Source organism: Ceratosolen solmsi, unplaced genomic scaffold (genome assembly GCF_000503995.2).
Source record: "Ceratosolen solmsi marchali unplaced genomic scaffold, CerSol_1.0 scaffold26, whole genome shotgun sequence".
NCBI classification, from domain to species: Eukaryota; Metazoa; Arthropoda; class Insecta; order Hymenoptera; family Agaonidae; genus Ceratosolen; species Ceratosolen solmsi.
In genome coordinates this window covers 1,474,026-1,491,783 of record NW_011948442.1, presented here as the reverse complement: position 1 = coordinate 1,491,783, position 17,758 = coordinate 1,474,026, and the positions used below count along the sequence as shown (strand labels likewise).

General features: G+C 20.7%; 1 protein-coding gene across 5 annotated transcripts; it reads right to left on the bottom strand.

Moving 5' to 3' along the window:
* Window positions 1-1,490: 1,490 nt before the first annotated feature.
* On the bottom strand, window positions 1,491-17,010 carry Impbeta11 (importin beta11). Of its 5 annotated transcripts, none has more exons than XM_011504052.1 (17): window positions 16,868-17,010; window positions 14,140-14,207; window positions 13,508-13,646; window positions 13,292-13,392; window positions 13,096-13,209; window positions 12,584-12,990; window positions 10,768-11,031; window positions 8,193-8,348; window positions 8,088-8,128; window positions 7,736-8,030; window positions 6,584-6,804; window positions 6,159-6,516; window positions 4,805-5,042; window positions 2,252-2,348; window positions 1,920-2,179; window positions 1,754-1,838; window positions 1,491-1,636 (listed from the first exon to the last, which is right to left on the bottom strand). In XM_011504052.1, exons 3-17 carry the CDS (start codon window positions 13,628-13,630, stop codon window positions 1,532-1,534), a joined length of 2,865 nt encoding a protein of 954 aa, XP_011502354.1. In that variant the 5' UTR covers window positions 13,631-13,646; window positions 14,140-14,207; window positions 16,868-17,010; the 3' UTR covers window positions 1,491-1,531. The 5 variants fall into 5 exon arrangements, with proteins under 5 accessions (XP_011502354.1, XP_011502351.1, XP_011502352.1 ...); XM_011504049.1 differs by having other exon boundaries at window positions 1,697-1,838; window positions 16,868-16,970; XM_011504050.1 differs by lacking the exon at window positions 16,868-17,010 and adding an exon at window positions 14,272-14,538 and having other exon boundaries at window positions 1,697-1,838.
* Between the last annotated feature and the right edge of the window lie 748 nt (window positions 17,011-17,758).

The window sequence follows — 17,758 nt, the reverse complement described above, 5'->3', positions numbered from 1 at the left end:
TTACTAATTATAATATTGCTTGTCATTTACAAAAAAAAAAAAAAATAATAAAATGACCATATTTAATGTAATATGAAATTATTTTTTAATTTGTTATATTTAATAGTGTTTATACTTAAAATTCTAATTGTATTTCATACTTCAATCCTAATCAAAGTTGACGCTGTTTTAATTAAAGATTTTAATAGTTTTAACATTTTTTTCTAACATTGATTCCTTTCAAATTTATTTACTTATTATTTACTTAGTCTATATAAATAAGACCTTTTAATTAATATAATCAGATTTTATTTCATAACAATGAAAAAATATTTCTCTCATAATTAGAACAAAATTAAAATATTGTAACTTATTGTAATATTATAATGTGGTTCTAATTATTGAATAGTGTATATATTAATTGAAGATTTATTCCATGTATTATTTATCTTAATATTATATTTAATACGAGAATGTTATATCTTAATTATTTGTTTATTTATAAATTAGTTATAAAATATTTTAATCGTTTTCATATTTACCGGGAATTAATGTTTCAAAATGCTTATAGGCTTCCGTGTTTTTTCAAATAAATCATTTTACGAATAGAATATATATTTTCTATAACATATATATAAATATATATATAAACGCATATATAAATTCAAGAAAGGTTCATTAATGTTACAGTTAAATACATTATTTATAACATTTATATATTGATTTTATTTCATTTTACTTATATTATTTGCGAATCATATAATTTATATCAATTCATATGTAAATATATCAAATAGATGCATTTGTATATATTTTTTAAATATATAGTTATAATACATAATCACTTCAATTCAATATAGTTCACAGATCGATCTACGAATTTACATTGTCTCGATTTTCTCTAGTTTTTGAAATTCATTAAATTGAAGAAGTTAATTTTTTGAATATATTCATTCTTTTAGGTTAATTTTAAATATAGTAATTACATAAAAATGTTAATTAGTAATTTATTATTAAAATTTGATATTAAATTATTCCATTAATATTCATTTTATAATTTGATTTTATTATTTTAAAATTTTAAATGTTTTATAAAAATAGAATTTAAATACATTATAAACTTACTGTTACAATAGCTAATACATTTATTTGGTTATAATTTATTTATTATTATAAATCGGAAAAACTCACCTGAGTTGATAATTAAGTTGTTAAACAAAGTAAATGCGATTATAAGAAAAGAATGTATTCATTTGCTATGAGATTATTATAGTAAAAATCATTCGTTATTTTAAAAAGTAATTTTTTATTAAATTCGATTGGATTACATTGATCAAAGTATTTTACTCAGAACTGATTTTTTTAACACTCTAGAAATCGAATTTCATGCCAAAAAATAAGTAGATGCATCTTGAAACTAAGCAATAAAGCAAAATTATTATAAATATTATACATTTAGTCCATCATTATTTATATAACATTATGTTAGTATAAGTTTTTTTCAATTAAAATATTTTACATGTAATAATTATGTTATAAATATTTTTATCTTTCAAATGGATATATATTCTTTAAGTTGTTGATCTAGATCCGGGTTTATTTCTAGCATCATTAATTTAAACTGTTCATCTCCTAGTAATTTTCGTAGATCAGATAACTAAAATATAGTAAATATTTTACATCAGAAACAATTATGTTAAATTATTTTTATACTGACTTGATTTTGAAGTAGTTCTGATAAAACAATACAATGTACTGGATCGTTAAAAGTTACCCTTCTCTTTCGAAGTGAATGTTCTGTTTCATATCCTACATCTTCAAATTGAGATGGACTGTGATGGTGGTCAATCATCAATGAGCTTTAAAAGTTAAAAGTAAAAAAATTTCATGCATTTAATAAAATCTAAAAAATAAAAAAAGCTGTAAAATTTTATTCTTACTCGGTAGAGCAACCCATATCATTAATTTTGGTTATATCATTTAGTGTTTCAACAATATTCAGAATTATTTGAGGAAATTTTTTAAAAATTGCTGAAGGACTGTTAACATCCAAAAGTGAACACAATGCAAGAGCCAATAATTTTTTTTCTTTGTGTTGTGTAACTAAGGGCATATGATCAATATAAGAATTAATTACTTGAGCAAAAACGAAATCTTCTTTAAATTCTTGACCCAATCGCTTTGATAATTCTTTAATTATCTACATAATTAAAAATGAACTATATATTAAATATAAAGTTGACGCATTAAGTACAATTTCAAGAATAAATACCTGAATAAAAATATCTCGTGAATTTAATAGTATACGAGCAACGATTGTTAAATACGCAGTCCATACCATTGGATACTCATCACCTTCATAAACGCTCCTAAAATTGATTAACTTTCAATTACTGTTCAATATATTGTATATCGATTTAAAGTCGTAGTCTCGTATTTAAATATTATAATTAAAAGCTACATTTCATTTAATATTAGTTAAGAAGTATACATTTTCAATGATATAAATTTATCAATATCACATAATAATTATTCGTTCTATGTTAAAATATTTATATTTTGTATATAATGTAGCAAATTTCTAACTAACTTTTATAAAAATAATTTGTAATAATATTAATTAACTAATTTATCAATAGATGATTATAAATACATTATCAAGTATAATCAATTTAAAATTGAAAAATATCATTGAACGTAACATAGTATAAAATATTTATTACATTTTTTTATTTATATTGTACACATTGCACCATGTCAATTACATATTATTTATATAATCTAGCTTGATTATTAATTACAACTTTTTTTTTACTATTCTATTATAATTACATCTAGATTAAAGACTAAAAAATTAAATTCATCTTCAGTGAAGATGAGAAATAGTACGTATAAATATCAATTTAAAGAAAAGAAATAATATGTCGAAATATAATCTATATTATCTTAAAAAATTCTTAGCGTTGTAAAAATAATATATTTATTTAAGTCGAATACATATTGAGCAACATAGAAAAATTGAAGACAAAAATGAATAATACACAAAATTCATGCGATAAGATCACGATTTCTCAATATATTTATTATTTAAATATTTAAATTATAACTTTTTAACTGAGTATTAATGCGTTAATGCTTGCACGCTTATAATTTTTATATAAACAAACTACGAGTATATTTTAATTACTATAAAACATGATATATGCTCATATTTGAATACCGAATGGTTTTATGTTAAAACAAAAATTTAGTCTATGTAATTATTATTTAAGTTCTAAATCATTGTAATATGATACAAATTTTATAATCAATTATATAATTTAAATAATATATATAAATTAAAAATATATTTTAAAATTATTAAAAACTATATTTGATTTATTTAAGAACTGTAGTTACAGAATATTAATATTTATTTATATATTATATTTATTACTATTAATAACAAATACTTTTATGAAATATGCTTCTCAACTGTAATTGAATTTCTAATTAAAATTGTATGTGATTATATAATAAAAATAAAATTTTTATTATATAATTAATTTTAGTTTAATTTAATAATTATTTATTTTATTTATTTATTTATAATTATTATTACATAAATTATTAGTATATTTTTTATTAATTAAAAATTTTACCGTTTATTTATTTTATATATTTTAATTTTACTCTTGATATTATGAATTGTCATTTATTTTTTAAATTTAAAGCAAAGTTCATCAGAAAATTATAAGCGAATCTTAATTAAAATATAGTAAAATAAAATTGTAACGATTAAGGTAATTATAATCATGTATCATCTTATGTAATAACCAAATAGAATACTTTATATAAAATAATACGAATTAGAAGAGATAATTTTTTAAAAGTAGTTTAACTTCTATATCTTCATATCGGAATATCGTCATTTTTTATTTGAACAAGTGTGATTGTTACGTACTGTAAAATGATTCTAATCTAATAACATCAATGTGTACGTGTATTTTCATGGTGAGATCAAAATATTTATTTTGCACAATTACAAAACTATAAAAAAAAGTCAATAACCATTCCAAAAAAGTTTTTACAATTTGGTGACGCAATTAAGTATGTTAGGTTTGGATAAATTAATATTTTTTCTTTTTGTGTACCATACTTTAAAAGTCCTTGTAGTTTCTTGTTAATATTGAAACAAGAGATTTATGAAAATCATGCTGCTGCCAAAGATTTGGAAATCTTCCGAACATAATGTAAACTATTAAAACTTTTTATTTGTTTAAAATTCTATGAATCTTGATAACTAATTATCACTTGTTAAAAGTATTGTATAAGATTTTATTATATACTTATATTTTATTTTACATATTTTTTTGTATATATTTACATTTTTACATTTATTTTTACATATATTTTTTTTATATTATAATTAATTTTTTGTTTCATATTTACAGATTTTTGTTTTAAAGTAAAAATAAAAATTATCTAGACAAAGTTTTTAAAATTATAATGAATAAATGCCAACTATTAATGTTTACAGATCTATTTAAACTGAAATTGATACATTATTTTTATAAAGTTGAAAGAGTATTCAATTTAAAAGTAGCATACGTCAGTACTAACAAGAAAAATGCAAATTAAAAATGGTAAGAATACAATACAAAAAATTAAAAAAAATTATGTATAACTCAAATAAATGCATTGGCATATTTCAATCAGCATGTTAAAATTCAATGTACAAATATATTGTATATGGACATTCAATATAATACTTCCTGCTGCATTTTAAAGAATGTTTTAATGAAAACTTGCATAAATTTAATTTAAAGAGATAAACCATACTTACTCGAATATTTTTAAAAGTAAGGGTTTGATAAATTGTGATCCACTTTGAGGAGCTGTTATAAGACATAACTCTAACAGTTGCATAACGATTATGATGCCGTCAGAACGAAGATCTCCTATTATGGATTTAAATGATTCTACAATTCCAGATCCTCTTTCACACATAAGTTCTTCGGGATTCAATAAAACATAAGCTTCGGTAATGTATACGCATAATTTTAAATTTTCTGTCGACGATTCTATTATATAAAATACCTTGATGTAATATTAATATAAAATAAATCATTAGTTCAAATATAATCGAATATTCTAATTTTAACTTTATATCTACAAAGTTGAAATAAATTTCTAATTTAAAGCAGATAGAATAAACAAATTTCATTTATATAACAAGGCATTGTATAACACATTCAATTTAGCATTACATATTTGCTTAAAATATAAAATAAATTATTTTTATTTAATTAATAATATGTAAATACTGATTTATATTTTAAATTATTACATATTAATCGAATAATAATAAATAAAATTACGTAATTCAATATATTTTAACAAATGCACTTGATTCGTAAAATTCATATATTTAATTAAAAAAATAGAGAAAATTATCAGAGACTAGGAAGTAATAAGTATTTTTATTTGATAAATTTAGATCAAAACTTGATGGAGAAAATATATATTAAATACAGCCTTTTGATTCTGTCAAAATATGACTTGAAATTTATATTATACTGAAAAATAATTTGAATAAAGATTGAATATACTAATAGTAAAGTATAGAATAGTAATAAAATATATTTAAATTATGTAGGAAATTAATTTAGGGTATTGATATTAATTATGGCAGGAAGTAAATAATAATTAACTTAAATTGTTTAAAACAGCAACGGTCAGTGTTTTATAATTAAAATATTTTTAGGTAATAAACATTTTAGTTACAAAACAAGAGAGGAATAGCCATTGAGTTTCTATATATATTTATTGTAATCGTGAATATTCACAAACGATAATAAAATTTGAATATCTACTGATCATCAAAAAGTAAATTAACTTAAATATTAAAAAAAGAATGTAATATATTTTTTGTCAATTTTTAAATCAAGAGAATATAAGTTATATTTATTTTATTATTTTTTAAGATAAATGCTATGGTCCAAATACTTTTTAAAGAATACCATTTCATTTAACTTATAAACCATACAAAAACATAAACATCTAAAAGTCTATGGATGTATCCGAGAAATTATATACTTTTTTTTATATTTAGGATATATATATATGTTTATATATTGACTAAATAATATGTCATTATATGTATTATATAAAATTGAAAATTATTTTAAATAACTAACCTAATAGAGCCGGCAATTTCTTAAAAAGTTCCATAATAGCAGGAGTTTGGTAAGGAGTGTTTTGCAAAAGCGCTTGCCATAATTCTAAACCATCTTCTAATAAATAAATGTATTCCTCTTGATTCATATCACAACTTAATTCTATAACTTTAATGACCAAAGGTTGTAACATTATACTATCTGAACCAAGAGCTATTTCTAAATGAACAAGAGTAGACAAAATAGCACATCTTAACATATTATGATTTTTTGATTCTTGCCATAACTCTGGTAAATATGCATTAAGCGATGAAATATGTGGTTTAATTCCATTTCCAACTCTTTCAATCATAAAAGATAAAACATATAAAACTCTCATCTAAAAACCGAATAAAAATCTATCAATTTTAGTTTATGAATAAATTTTGTTTAAATATGATACATGCCTTTGTATCACACTCATTAACTTCTTTGAGAAGACAAAATAATAGAGAAAAGATCCGTTCTAAATATGGAATGAAATCATCTGTGTTAAATTGAAAATCATCGATTGCAAGTTTTAATGCATCACTGGCAGCTAATCGAACACCAAGATCTTCATCTGGACGTAAAGCTTGAGCCATTAAATTATACAATTCTGGTCTATATTCTGCAGACAACTTGACACCTTAAAATAAATTACTTAAATATTTTTTATATTATATTACGATATTACTACTATACTGCTATAATCTTTATAATTTAACTAATGAATACATATCATCAATCAACTGAATAGTAAATGAATCGGGATAAGGTTGTATAGTAAATTTAATTATATCTAAATAATAAAATAAAATAATAAAACTGTGTTCAGTAATGAAAGAAACATATTTAGATTAATATTAGAATAGTTTTACAACAGAACTGCGAGTTAAAATATATGTTCTACAACGTTTAAATTTAATATTGTATCGAAAAATTGATACTTTGCTTTTATTAATTGACCATTGTAAAAATCAACATACTTTCGCTACAATTTTTTAAAACAATCTCTAGTATTGCTTTACATGTTTGGAGCATGAAAAATCTACATATGTTTCAATAACATTGCAGACATGCTTATTATCTATATAAAACCTAATTATTTGCAAGTACTTATACTAGAAACTTATAATTCTGTTCGATGCTATATATTGTATTTGTTTTGTTATGAAATATATCTTGTATAAAAGTAGAATGCAATTTTATAAATAAATAATAAAAATATAACTCAGAATTGTTAAATGTATAATTATTCTGTATATTAATCCATATCATTACGTAGGTTTTTACAACTTTACAATAGTTTTCGATTTTCTTTAATATTTTCAGTGATCTATAAATATTACTACTTTTTAGTTTTACTTTTATAAATTATTATAATTAGCAATTACGTATATCACAAAATTCTTTTTTTACACACACATGCATGGTTACTCTTACAGTAAGATGCACAAGAAAGGAAAGAGGAAAACGACTGATTTGAAAGCATGTTTTGATATCACATATTACATCAAATTTATTTTCAAACACTAAAATATATTGAATTATATTTTATATATTAAAAAACTACTCACCCGTCCAACGACCAATGAGCCAACAGACACGTCGACGAATTATTCTATAATTATTACTTTTATCATTTAATTCTAATTTTAACGTCGTAGAAAACCATTGATCAAAATTTACTTCATCATACAAATCAAATCCAGCTAATCCAACAGCATTATATACTGCATCTTTTAACAAAATACCACGAAAATCATTGGGATGAACTGGTTGATAATGCTTTTGCATAAGTTCAACTAATACATTAGAAAAAATATCCTTAAATTGATGTAAAAGTGCGAGAAATACCGACTCCGTACATGGCTAAAAATTAATTATATTGTATTTAGAAATCAATGACTTTAAAAATAAAATAATTACCCGTAAACTATATTTCCATGATTCACCGCAATCATCAAATCCTTGAAATAAAAATTAAATTAATGGTTACATAATTACAAATAATAAAATCTTTAATAAACAAACCAAAATTTTCTGGATCAGTATTCCAAATTTCTAGATCTGAAGATGTTAAAACAAAATAATGCGTTACTAATCGTATACAGATTTCCTTTAATATTTGTAAGGTGAAAAATTCTTGTTTAAGTTGATGTGCTCTCAACGTAAGTAAATTCTTTGTTTCTGTAAAAATTTGCATTTGTTTTATATGTTAATATTATTAAATAATTTTTTATTTGAAAATAAAGTTTTATTCACTTCAATGTAAATAATATAAAATATTGTCAATTTTAAATTCATAATTTATTAAAGTTATTTAAAATAGAGCTAAAATAACTTTTTGAAATATTAAAAATTAGAAAATATATAAATAAAATATTTTTACAAAGTAATAGTTTTAAATTAGTAGTTGAGGAAACTTAATCTTAAATGTAAAATTATGTAAAAATATTGTTTTCATAATTTCAATATACAATAAACATAGACAAAAGTAAATAAATGTTATACTTTATATTAAGGTTTCGAGAATAAAAGAAAAATCTTTTATCAACATATTATTTTCGTTAATTTCGTATTATCATTCCCTTTCATTTATGTTTATAAATACATCTTAAAAAATATATACTAGATTTACCTAATTTGAACTTCTATCTTTCTCACTATTTATGTTGCTTAATGTCATTAAAGATAGTAAATAAAAATATAACTATACCATAATGTTATAAGGTAAAATATAATTGATTGATGTTTGTGATAAATTTCGATAAATATGCGATGTTGACTGTAAATTAGTTAGTATCCATGATTTATAATTTACTTCGAATTAATTTAAAAACTTCAATTAAACCGATTTCACAATGAATTGAAATATTCATAAAATATATATTTAGTTGAGCTATGGAAAAAATCTTAACGGTTTGTATTAAATTTGATATTAAAATTAAGAATTTAAAAAAATAAAAAGTTTGGTTTCAAATATTGAACTGTAAAAAAGTTGTGTAACAAAATATTAGAAAATAAATTAATTTAAAATAATCTTTAAACATTTACGTTATTCAAATAATCAAGGATTAGAATCAACGTTAAGAAACATGAACACATTTAAGTCAACTGAAAAAATATTTTCTATTTTAATTCAGTATTATTTTATAGTTTTAAGATTTTCAAAATTAAAAGATAGATCTTATTCTTTAATTAAAAAATATGCGAAAAAAATTGAATTAGATTGAATATATTACGAGAGCAGTGTTTTAAGAGTTTAAATTTTTTTCGATATTTTATTTACGATTAAAATAATAAAATTATATATATTGATTCGCTGTAAAGGTTGATGGTAAATGTTTCAAATCTCCAAAATATACACAGGATATAAGTAAAGACTTATAGATGCGCCCAGATTTAAGTAAAAACAAAAATAGCAGTGTATCTATTTTCTATTAAGCCTTTTGAGATAAAACGTCATATCTTTTTTATATCTTCAATAATATACGCGTTCGTTCTTATTGTATTTAGACTACGTTTTTTTTTCAACATTCTTGGTGTATTTTGTACAACTATTGTATAAAGCATTATCGAAAATCATTTTATATTGGTTGAATTGTTGTTTCTACTTGTAATATATTTTGAATATTCCGTATTATATACTCTAGAAAACCTATATGTTTTATTTACTGAAACACGAATGTTGGACAAAATAAAAATTTTTTTTATCAAAATCCTTCAAAAAAATATAATTTTTTTCTTCAGATTTTCCCTTAAAATATGTAAAATTTAACTCCCTATACTTTATCCTTTTTTGAGTATATTCAATTTCTTTATATTAGCTTTCTTATTTCTTTATTATTTATGAAATTATGCAAAATTTATAGCACCTTAATATAATTTTATAATAAATAAAAAGAAAAACATTACAATTTATGAATGAGTATGTTTTATACAAAAATAATTTTGTTATAGTATTAAAATATAAGATAGTTGTAATATTTTAGACAATAATAAAATATATTATAATTTTGAGATTCATTAACAGTTATAAGTTTTAATTTAGACAGTTATATAATACATTCAGTAATTTTAATATATTTAATCCTGTAATTAACTAAATATATCACTTTTTCTTTTAGACATATATCTTAGTATATTAATATACTACAATTATTAATTATATAATTTATATGGAAATTTTTATCTGACATATTCGAATAGTAATAAATTATTTATTTCCAATTCTCTGACATTATAACAACATAGTGTTATTTATAACGAATTGATTTTTCATTAATAAGAATAAAAAGATTTTGATCGATAGATTCACTCATTTTTCTAACAAGATTTCTTTTTTTAACAAAATGTATATTCGACTTAATAATCGATCTATGTATTAAATTATTATTAATTAAAACAGAAATACTGACCTATTTCAAGCTTGCATTATTAAAACAGTTAACTAAAAACCAGAAACGAAAAAGGAAATATTAAATAAATGAAATAAAATATTTAATTTAGCAACATTCATTCAAATAATTTATAGGAATAACATTTAATTAAACAGTAGGTATAAATATTTTTTTTTTTGTTATAAATTATTATTTTTATATCATACCTTGTATTACCTTTGCAGGTTTGTATACATTTGTTTGTAAAATTTCTTTAAATAAGTTCAAACATTGAATAATAAATCTCTCAAACACAAGTGATTGTCCTATTTCAGTAAAACAATAAAAAACCGAACATTCTAATGTCGTTGGAATCAAATCAACGTAACAAAATGGATGGATCTCCAATACACCTTGCAAAATCTTGGTTAAATGGATTATAAATTTGTCAAATATTTCTACTTCTAAACCTCGCGACATAAAATTTTTTCCTGAAACAGGATAATGTACATTAAAACTTATAAATAAATATTAATTAATTAATACGATTTTAAAGAGATATATCGATTACGCGTATTACATTTAAAACACTATCAGTCACACTTAGAACAGTACGGTACAACAGTATTAAAATACGCAAATGTTTGTATAAAAATTAACATTAGTATGAGATTTGAAAGATATTTTATATCTATTTTTGTAAATCTATATGAATTTCCGTGAGATATCAGATAAAAATAGCTAAAAATAATTTTTTAAATAAAATACAATAACAGTAAAAATTAATAATATACAACTTTAGAGCAGATTTAATATAAATTTTCAAAGATTTTAAAACGAAACTTAAAAGATGATTTAATATTTAACAATTGTAAGTTTTCTATGAAATTCCGCTTTTCGTCTGTATAAAACATATTCAAATTTAAATTTTAAAATTTCACAGTTTCACTTTCATTTCAAAATAGAATAAACAAAATAGAAGCTCATTACTAATTCTAGAAAAAATTATTATTTTAACTTTTAAAGTATAAAGTTAAAAAAAACATTATTTTATAATACTATAGTATTCGAATATTAAAATAGTAAGGTATTTACTAAATTAGATTATTTTAACGATTTTATGTAAGCGAATAAGATGTAAACGCCTAATTAGGAAGCGTACATTTCCGTTATCTATTCATTATCGGGAGCATTTTTTTATTTAGTTTGAGAAATATTAAATGTATTTATTTATTATTAAAAATTATTATTATTTTAAATAATAATTATGTTTGATTGATTTTAGTTACAAATATCTGATAAATGCAAAGCTATAGTTGATTAGAGTAATTTTTATTAATAAATAATTTTACAAAAATATTTCACTGACATAAATAAAATATAAAATACATAACTTTTCTTATATTTATTAAAATATTATGTATAAAATCATAGATCACTTAATAATGAATTTAAGTTAATGCATATAATATCTGACACATATATAAATAATAAAAGGCTGCAAAAAATTTTTTTATATGATATAAAATATTCTTCATACCTTAAATTTGTGAAAGAATTGTATAATATATACATGAAATTTCAATATGAAAGCAAACTGGTAAAATTAAAATTTTTTTTTTAGTATGCAATCATTTTATTTACCTAACAAAATTTTAATAATAAAATATTATTATGAATTAAAGTATTTGCTATCATAATTTCCAAGTATAAAATTTGAAGTTTTTATAGTTTTACATAAAATTACTTCAGAGAAAAATTATAATAAAAATATATAAATTTTGTTTATAATTTCAATATCTCATATTTTATTCACTTTTAAATATTTGAAATAATAAAAGAAAATATATCTTAATCCCACCAGTTAATTTTGATTAAGAACACTTAACTGACATGTACATTACATTAAACGTAGTAAGCACGTATATTTAAATTATAAAATCTTAAAAATGTATGATAGAAAAATAAACCTCATACAATATTTACACATTTATAAAATTCGATTATTTAATAGATTATGATTATTATACATGTTTTACTTACTACAATCAAGAATAGTTCTTATACGATCAAAAATCATTTTCAAAAAAAGCATAGCTCTTTGATTTTCAGAAGGTTTTGGAAATCCATGAATAATTAATTTTCCAAGTATTTTTAAGGATAACAATGCTTTTTGAATTGCCTCTTGTAATGGATGGTCATTTGCACCACTTAGTATTAATAAAATAAAAGATTCTGTGTAATTATTCCAAATGTCCAGGATAAAATTAAATATATTCAATGTTAATTCTTGAAAAATTCTTCGATCAGCAATTAATCTTTTCGAAGCTAAGGCTTTTATTACATGATGAAAAGTTAATAAAGCTCGATGTTGGGCAAGTGAGTTATTTCCTCTTATTACTTCTAAAAGTGTTGGAACTAATGAATTCCATTCTTTTGGACAATCGAATCTATAATGTAGTATATGTGTATAATATATATATATATATATATATATATATATATAGTTATTACATAATATTATATCTATATTATGATTATAATTGCACAATTACCTAGCTATTTTAGCTATTAATACTGCAACTTGAATAGCTAATTGATTTACTGGCTCATCGAATTTAGCTATTAATGCTTGGCGTAGGAATTCTTTTTCATCTAAAGCTATTTCGCTACAAATTCAATCAAACTTGTAAAATTTTATTAATCTATGAATATTTTTTTTTTATAATACAAAGTAATACTAATATCTACCCTGGGGCATGTTTTCTCCAGTACCTATCAACTCCATTTTTAAAGTATAACACAGCTATCCATCTAACATTGATAGTAAAGGAATTGTTCGAGAAAACTTTCTGTAATAACAAATTAAACTAACTTTATTTAGAAAAGTTTTCTACTGTGTATATAGAATTAAATTTTAACATTTTATGAAATTATTTAATATAATGAATTGTGAAGAAAACTTACAAATAATGCTGTATAAAATCCATACTGTGTTTCCCACTGTCTAAGCATTTGTTCAGCGATTTTAAGAGTCGTTGGATCTTGACTACCAGCTTGTTCTAATATTTCAATTATTGTTCTATCCATTTCAATCTATATTTTTCTTTAATGCAATAATAAAGTATATAATTATCGAATATATAAACACATTCACACACGCGCGCGCGCATCCGCACACACCCACACATATTGATATAATTCTGATTGTTTTTATTTAAACATTTTTTTTAATACAATATAAAAAAGGGAACGTAAAAATACGACTTTATAAGAAAATGCTCATCAGGCAAACTCAATCAAAAGTACCCAAAAAGTAAAATCGGCACGTTATGGTTAAATTAATATCTCGCACATAAATATATAAATATATATTAAGTAGTGGATATATAGTGGATATACTCCTTTTCTATTTTCCAAACTATATATGAATTTCATCATTAATCTTTTTCAAAAATTGGATAAGCTTTTAAAAATCTCATTTTACTAATTTTAATAGTTTTCTTTTTAATTTTTTTTTTTTGAATGGTAATCTTAGTGAAGAGAAGGAAGAGGGAGTAATAAATTAAGTCGAATAGAAATAGATGGGATTTCCTTACCCCAAATATAATTGCAGATGTACTAAAACTGTCATCTTTGAAGAATTAAAGTTAGTAAAGCAGGTGATCTCAAATTGAAGATAAGAGCATTTACTTCATATTTAAATCTTCGTACAATTGACAAATGCATACTTTGTGCTTGTTTGTGTTGCTTTAATAATGATATGTAGATACTGTAAAACAACGGAGTAAGGATCAAATAGTCCAAATTCGACTACTAGATAATAATTATTATCATATATCCTCCCTAATTAGAAATTTCTTATACATGTGATATAACTATGTACAAAGTTTGTGTAATGAACATGATGCCTTGCATGGAATAAAATAAGTTTCGTCACAAAATATGAACTAAATATGTAAGGACCAAAAGTCATTACCAGCTTGTAGTTTTTATTAACAATTCACAGTGTAATTCATTACAGCGAATAATTACATTGTCTATAAAAATAATTAATTATCCTTACATACATATATGGATTTGGAAAGCATTAAAATTTATAAATATATTATTGATATGTATGGTTATCGATAATACTTCCAAGGTCTTACTAAATTTCAGTACCACTATGATAGAAATAGTTACATTCATCAAGCACGTGGAGAACAGTCTTAAGTAAGATTATGCTAGATTATGATAGATCCATTTTCGTTTTATTTGGAACTCTATCAAGTATATCTTTTTTATTATACCTACCATACATTAAAGATTATTCGCGAAAAACATTTTATTTTGTATATCTATTTTTGTTACTCATGCATAAATCTATGTATAACATAATTACGAGCCTTCGCAATACTTAAAACAATAGTTATCTACTTAGCTTGTAAGATATTTGATTCTAAATATATATTCATATTTACTGAATTATGATGAAATTGAAAAATCTTAGTTATTATATGTCGAATCCAAGATTTTAATAGTACTTTTTCAATATCAAATTATAGTTTAGAAAATTTTTATACTTCTTATAAATGACACTAATAATATATTCAAAATGAACATAAAATGCAGTAATTCATGTAATAAATACATGCTTTCACATTTTTGATTTTAAGTTTTGAAATATAATTGTTTCCTTTTTTTTATATTTTTATTTCTAGCTTTGACATTAAAAATTCAAATCCATTTCTATTGCAGTAAACTAGTTTTATATTAGTAACTTTTATATTAGTAAAAATATCGCATTCATTAGTTTATTTTTAATTGTTATAATCATTTTACCAATAATAAAACTGCTATTTATTAATTATTTATTTCTTAAATTATTATTTTTTAAATTATTTTTTTAATATTTTATTAAAGTTATTTAATACTTTATAAAATTAACTGAAAATAAATTAAATATACTTATTTAAAATCTGTATATAAATATGAAAATCATTTCTTTCGAAATAAAAAAAATTTATTTTTATAATATTAAAGCATTGCTTCTGTAATTCAAGAAATAAAATAATATATTAAAATTAAAAAGAAAATCATTTGAAAATTGTGAAATTGTATAAAACATAAATTGATTATGTTAATATATATAAATAAACTGCTATAGATGAATGAATCTTAATGAAATACTAAATTAGTGATTCAAACTGTATAAAAATAATTAAAAAATATATGTAATATATTTATTTCAATCAATAAAAAAGAATTTATGTACAAAAAATTGCATTCATTGTATATTCATTATAATTTTAGCTTTTTTTGTATTGATTTTTATCTCCTGGTATTATTTTTTATTTACTGGTGTTGTGTAATTTAATGACTTATTCATTTCCAAATAATTTCATATTTACAAAAAAATTAAATATAACTAGAAATGTTATAAATAGAAATTATAATAATCTATAGAATTGAATACTAACTAGTACATGTAAAACAACAAATAAAATAAATATAAATTGGTAGAAAAAATAAAATTATAATTATATATTGCATTGTATATATAATCAAGTCATTCTTTTTTTATAAAAATCTATAATTTATACAAATTGCCTAATTGTCTAATTTAAAAAATCATCTTCCCATTACATTTTCAGAAAAATCATAAAGGATTGTTAAAGTACAAATTTACAGAATTAAAGCTGTATTATATCATCAATTTTTGTCTTCATGATAATTTTATAAATGCCACAGTATTAATTATATTAATAAAATATATTATTTTAAATTTTTGGAAGAGGATTTTAAAAATAAATTATATTTTATGATTTTAAATACATGAATGTTATGAATATTTTAAAAATCAAAAAAAAAGTTTAACCGACATTAACAATGATTAAATCTTTTTTTTTATTCAATTAAATTTTTTTTATGTAAGAAAAATGTATATATTATAAATTAAATTATGATATAAAATTAATTTGTAGGAAAGAAATTGAAGCTGTTAATAAAACACTTATAAACTAAATAAAAATTTTCCATTTATACTAATCCTGTTTATTCTAAATTACAATAGTATTAATACTATAAATAATTTATTCAAGATTATTTTCACTTTAATACTATATCATTTGAATAAACTCATGACTTAATTAATTATAAATATTTGATAATAAATCTGCAATATAATTACATTCAGTTATCAGTTATCATTATCAGAAATTTTAAATATAAGTTTTACATACACAATAAAAATTATGAAATGAAAAACTCATACAAATACAAATTAGAAACTATAAAATTCATAAAATATCTAACCTAAATTTAGAAAATAAACATTGTAGTTACCTTATATAGTACCTACACTATAATACATTGAAAGCTTCGATTTTTATTAGAATTTATTTTGTAACTATACATTAAATAAAAATGTAATCAAATACTAAAAGTATTAAAGTTGATACAAATTTTTTATAAGGCAATTTAATGTTTTCATGTTCTGAAAATGCGTCTCTTTTTAACGTAAGTAAAATACCCTTGCACCATTGCCGAGGCTAAAGCTGATTGGCTTACAAATTGTAATACGAAGAAATTCAATATAAAACTGAACCTCTTCAATCAATTAAAAATGAATTGTGTATTATTAATATTACATTTTAATTCTTTTTTTTCAATTTTATACATTTAATAAATTTTTTTATATTTAAATTGTGAAATACTAAAGAATTTAAAAAATTATATTTTCACAATGAAATCTCACATAATTATAATAATTTATTAGATTTTCTTTGTATACATAAATATTTATAAATTTATATAATTGTAGAAGAAAGCAAAACATTAAATAAAATAAAATAATTTTCTTCAGAGGGATAATTTTTAATTAATAACATTCTTATTCTATTTACAGATATGTATAAATAAACCTAATTTGCTATTTTGCAATTCATTGTCATTTATAAAATTTGTTCTTAATTTTATACTCAGTAAATATATGTACTTTATCTTTCTTGTTGTTCATTTTATTTATCAGAACTGCTAAAATTAATTATTATACCATAATCTTTACTATATGTAATTAAATAAATAAAAAATGGTAGAAACTATAATCATTAATTAGATCAACGGTATTTTTGAAATATATAAAATACTACTGTAGTACACTGTCTAATAAAAATACTAGACTATGAAATAATTTTCTATAAAAATCTAAAAAAATGATTATTTTATTTACATGAA

What these genes read in the sequence shown, in the direction of transcription:
- Impbeta11 (XM_011504049.1), bottom strand. Translation starts at nt 13,630, where the DNA reads ATGGATAGAACAATAATTGAAATATTAGAACAAGCTGGTAGTCAAGAT. An exon ending in CACGAGATATTTTTATTCAG is followed by an intron (nt 2,180 to 2,251) that starts GTATTTATTCTT and finishes TTAATTATGTAG; the next exon opens with ATAATTAAAGAATTATCAAA. An exon ending in CAGAACTACTTCAAAATCAA is followed by an intron (nt 1,637 to 1,696) that starts GTCAGTATAAAA and finishes ACTATATTTTAG; the next exon opens with TTATCTGATCTACGAAAATT.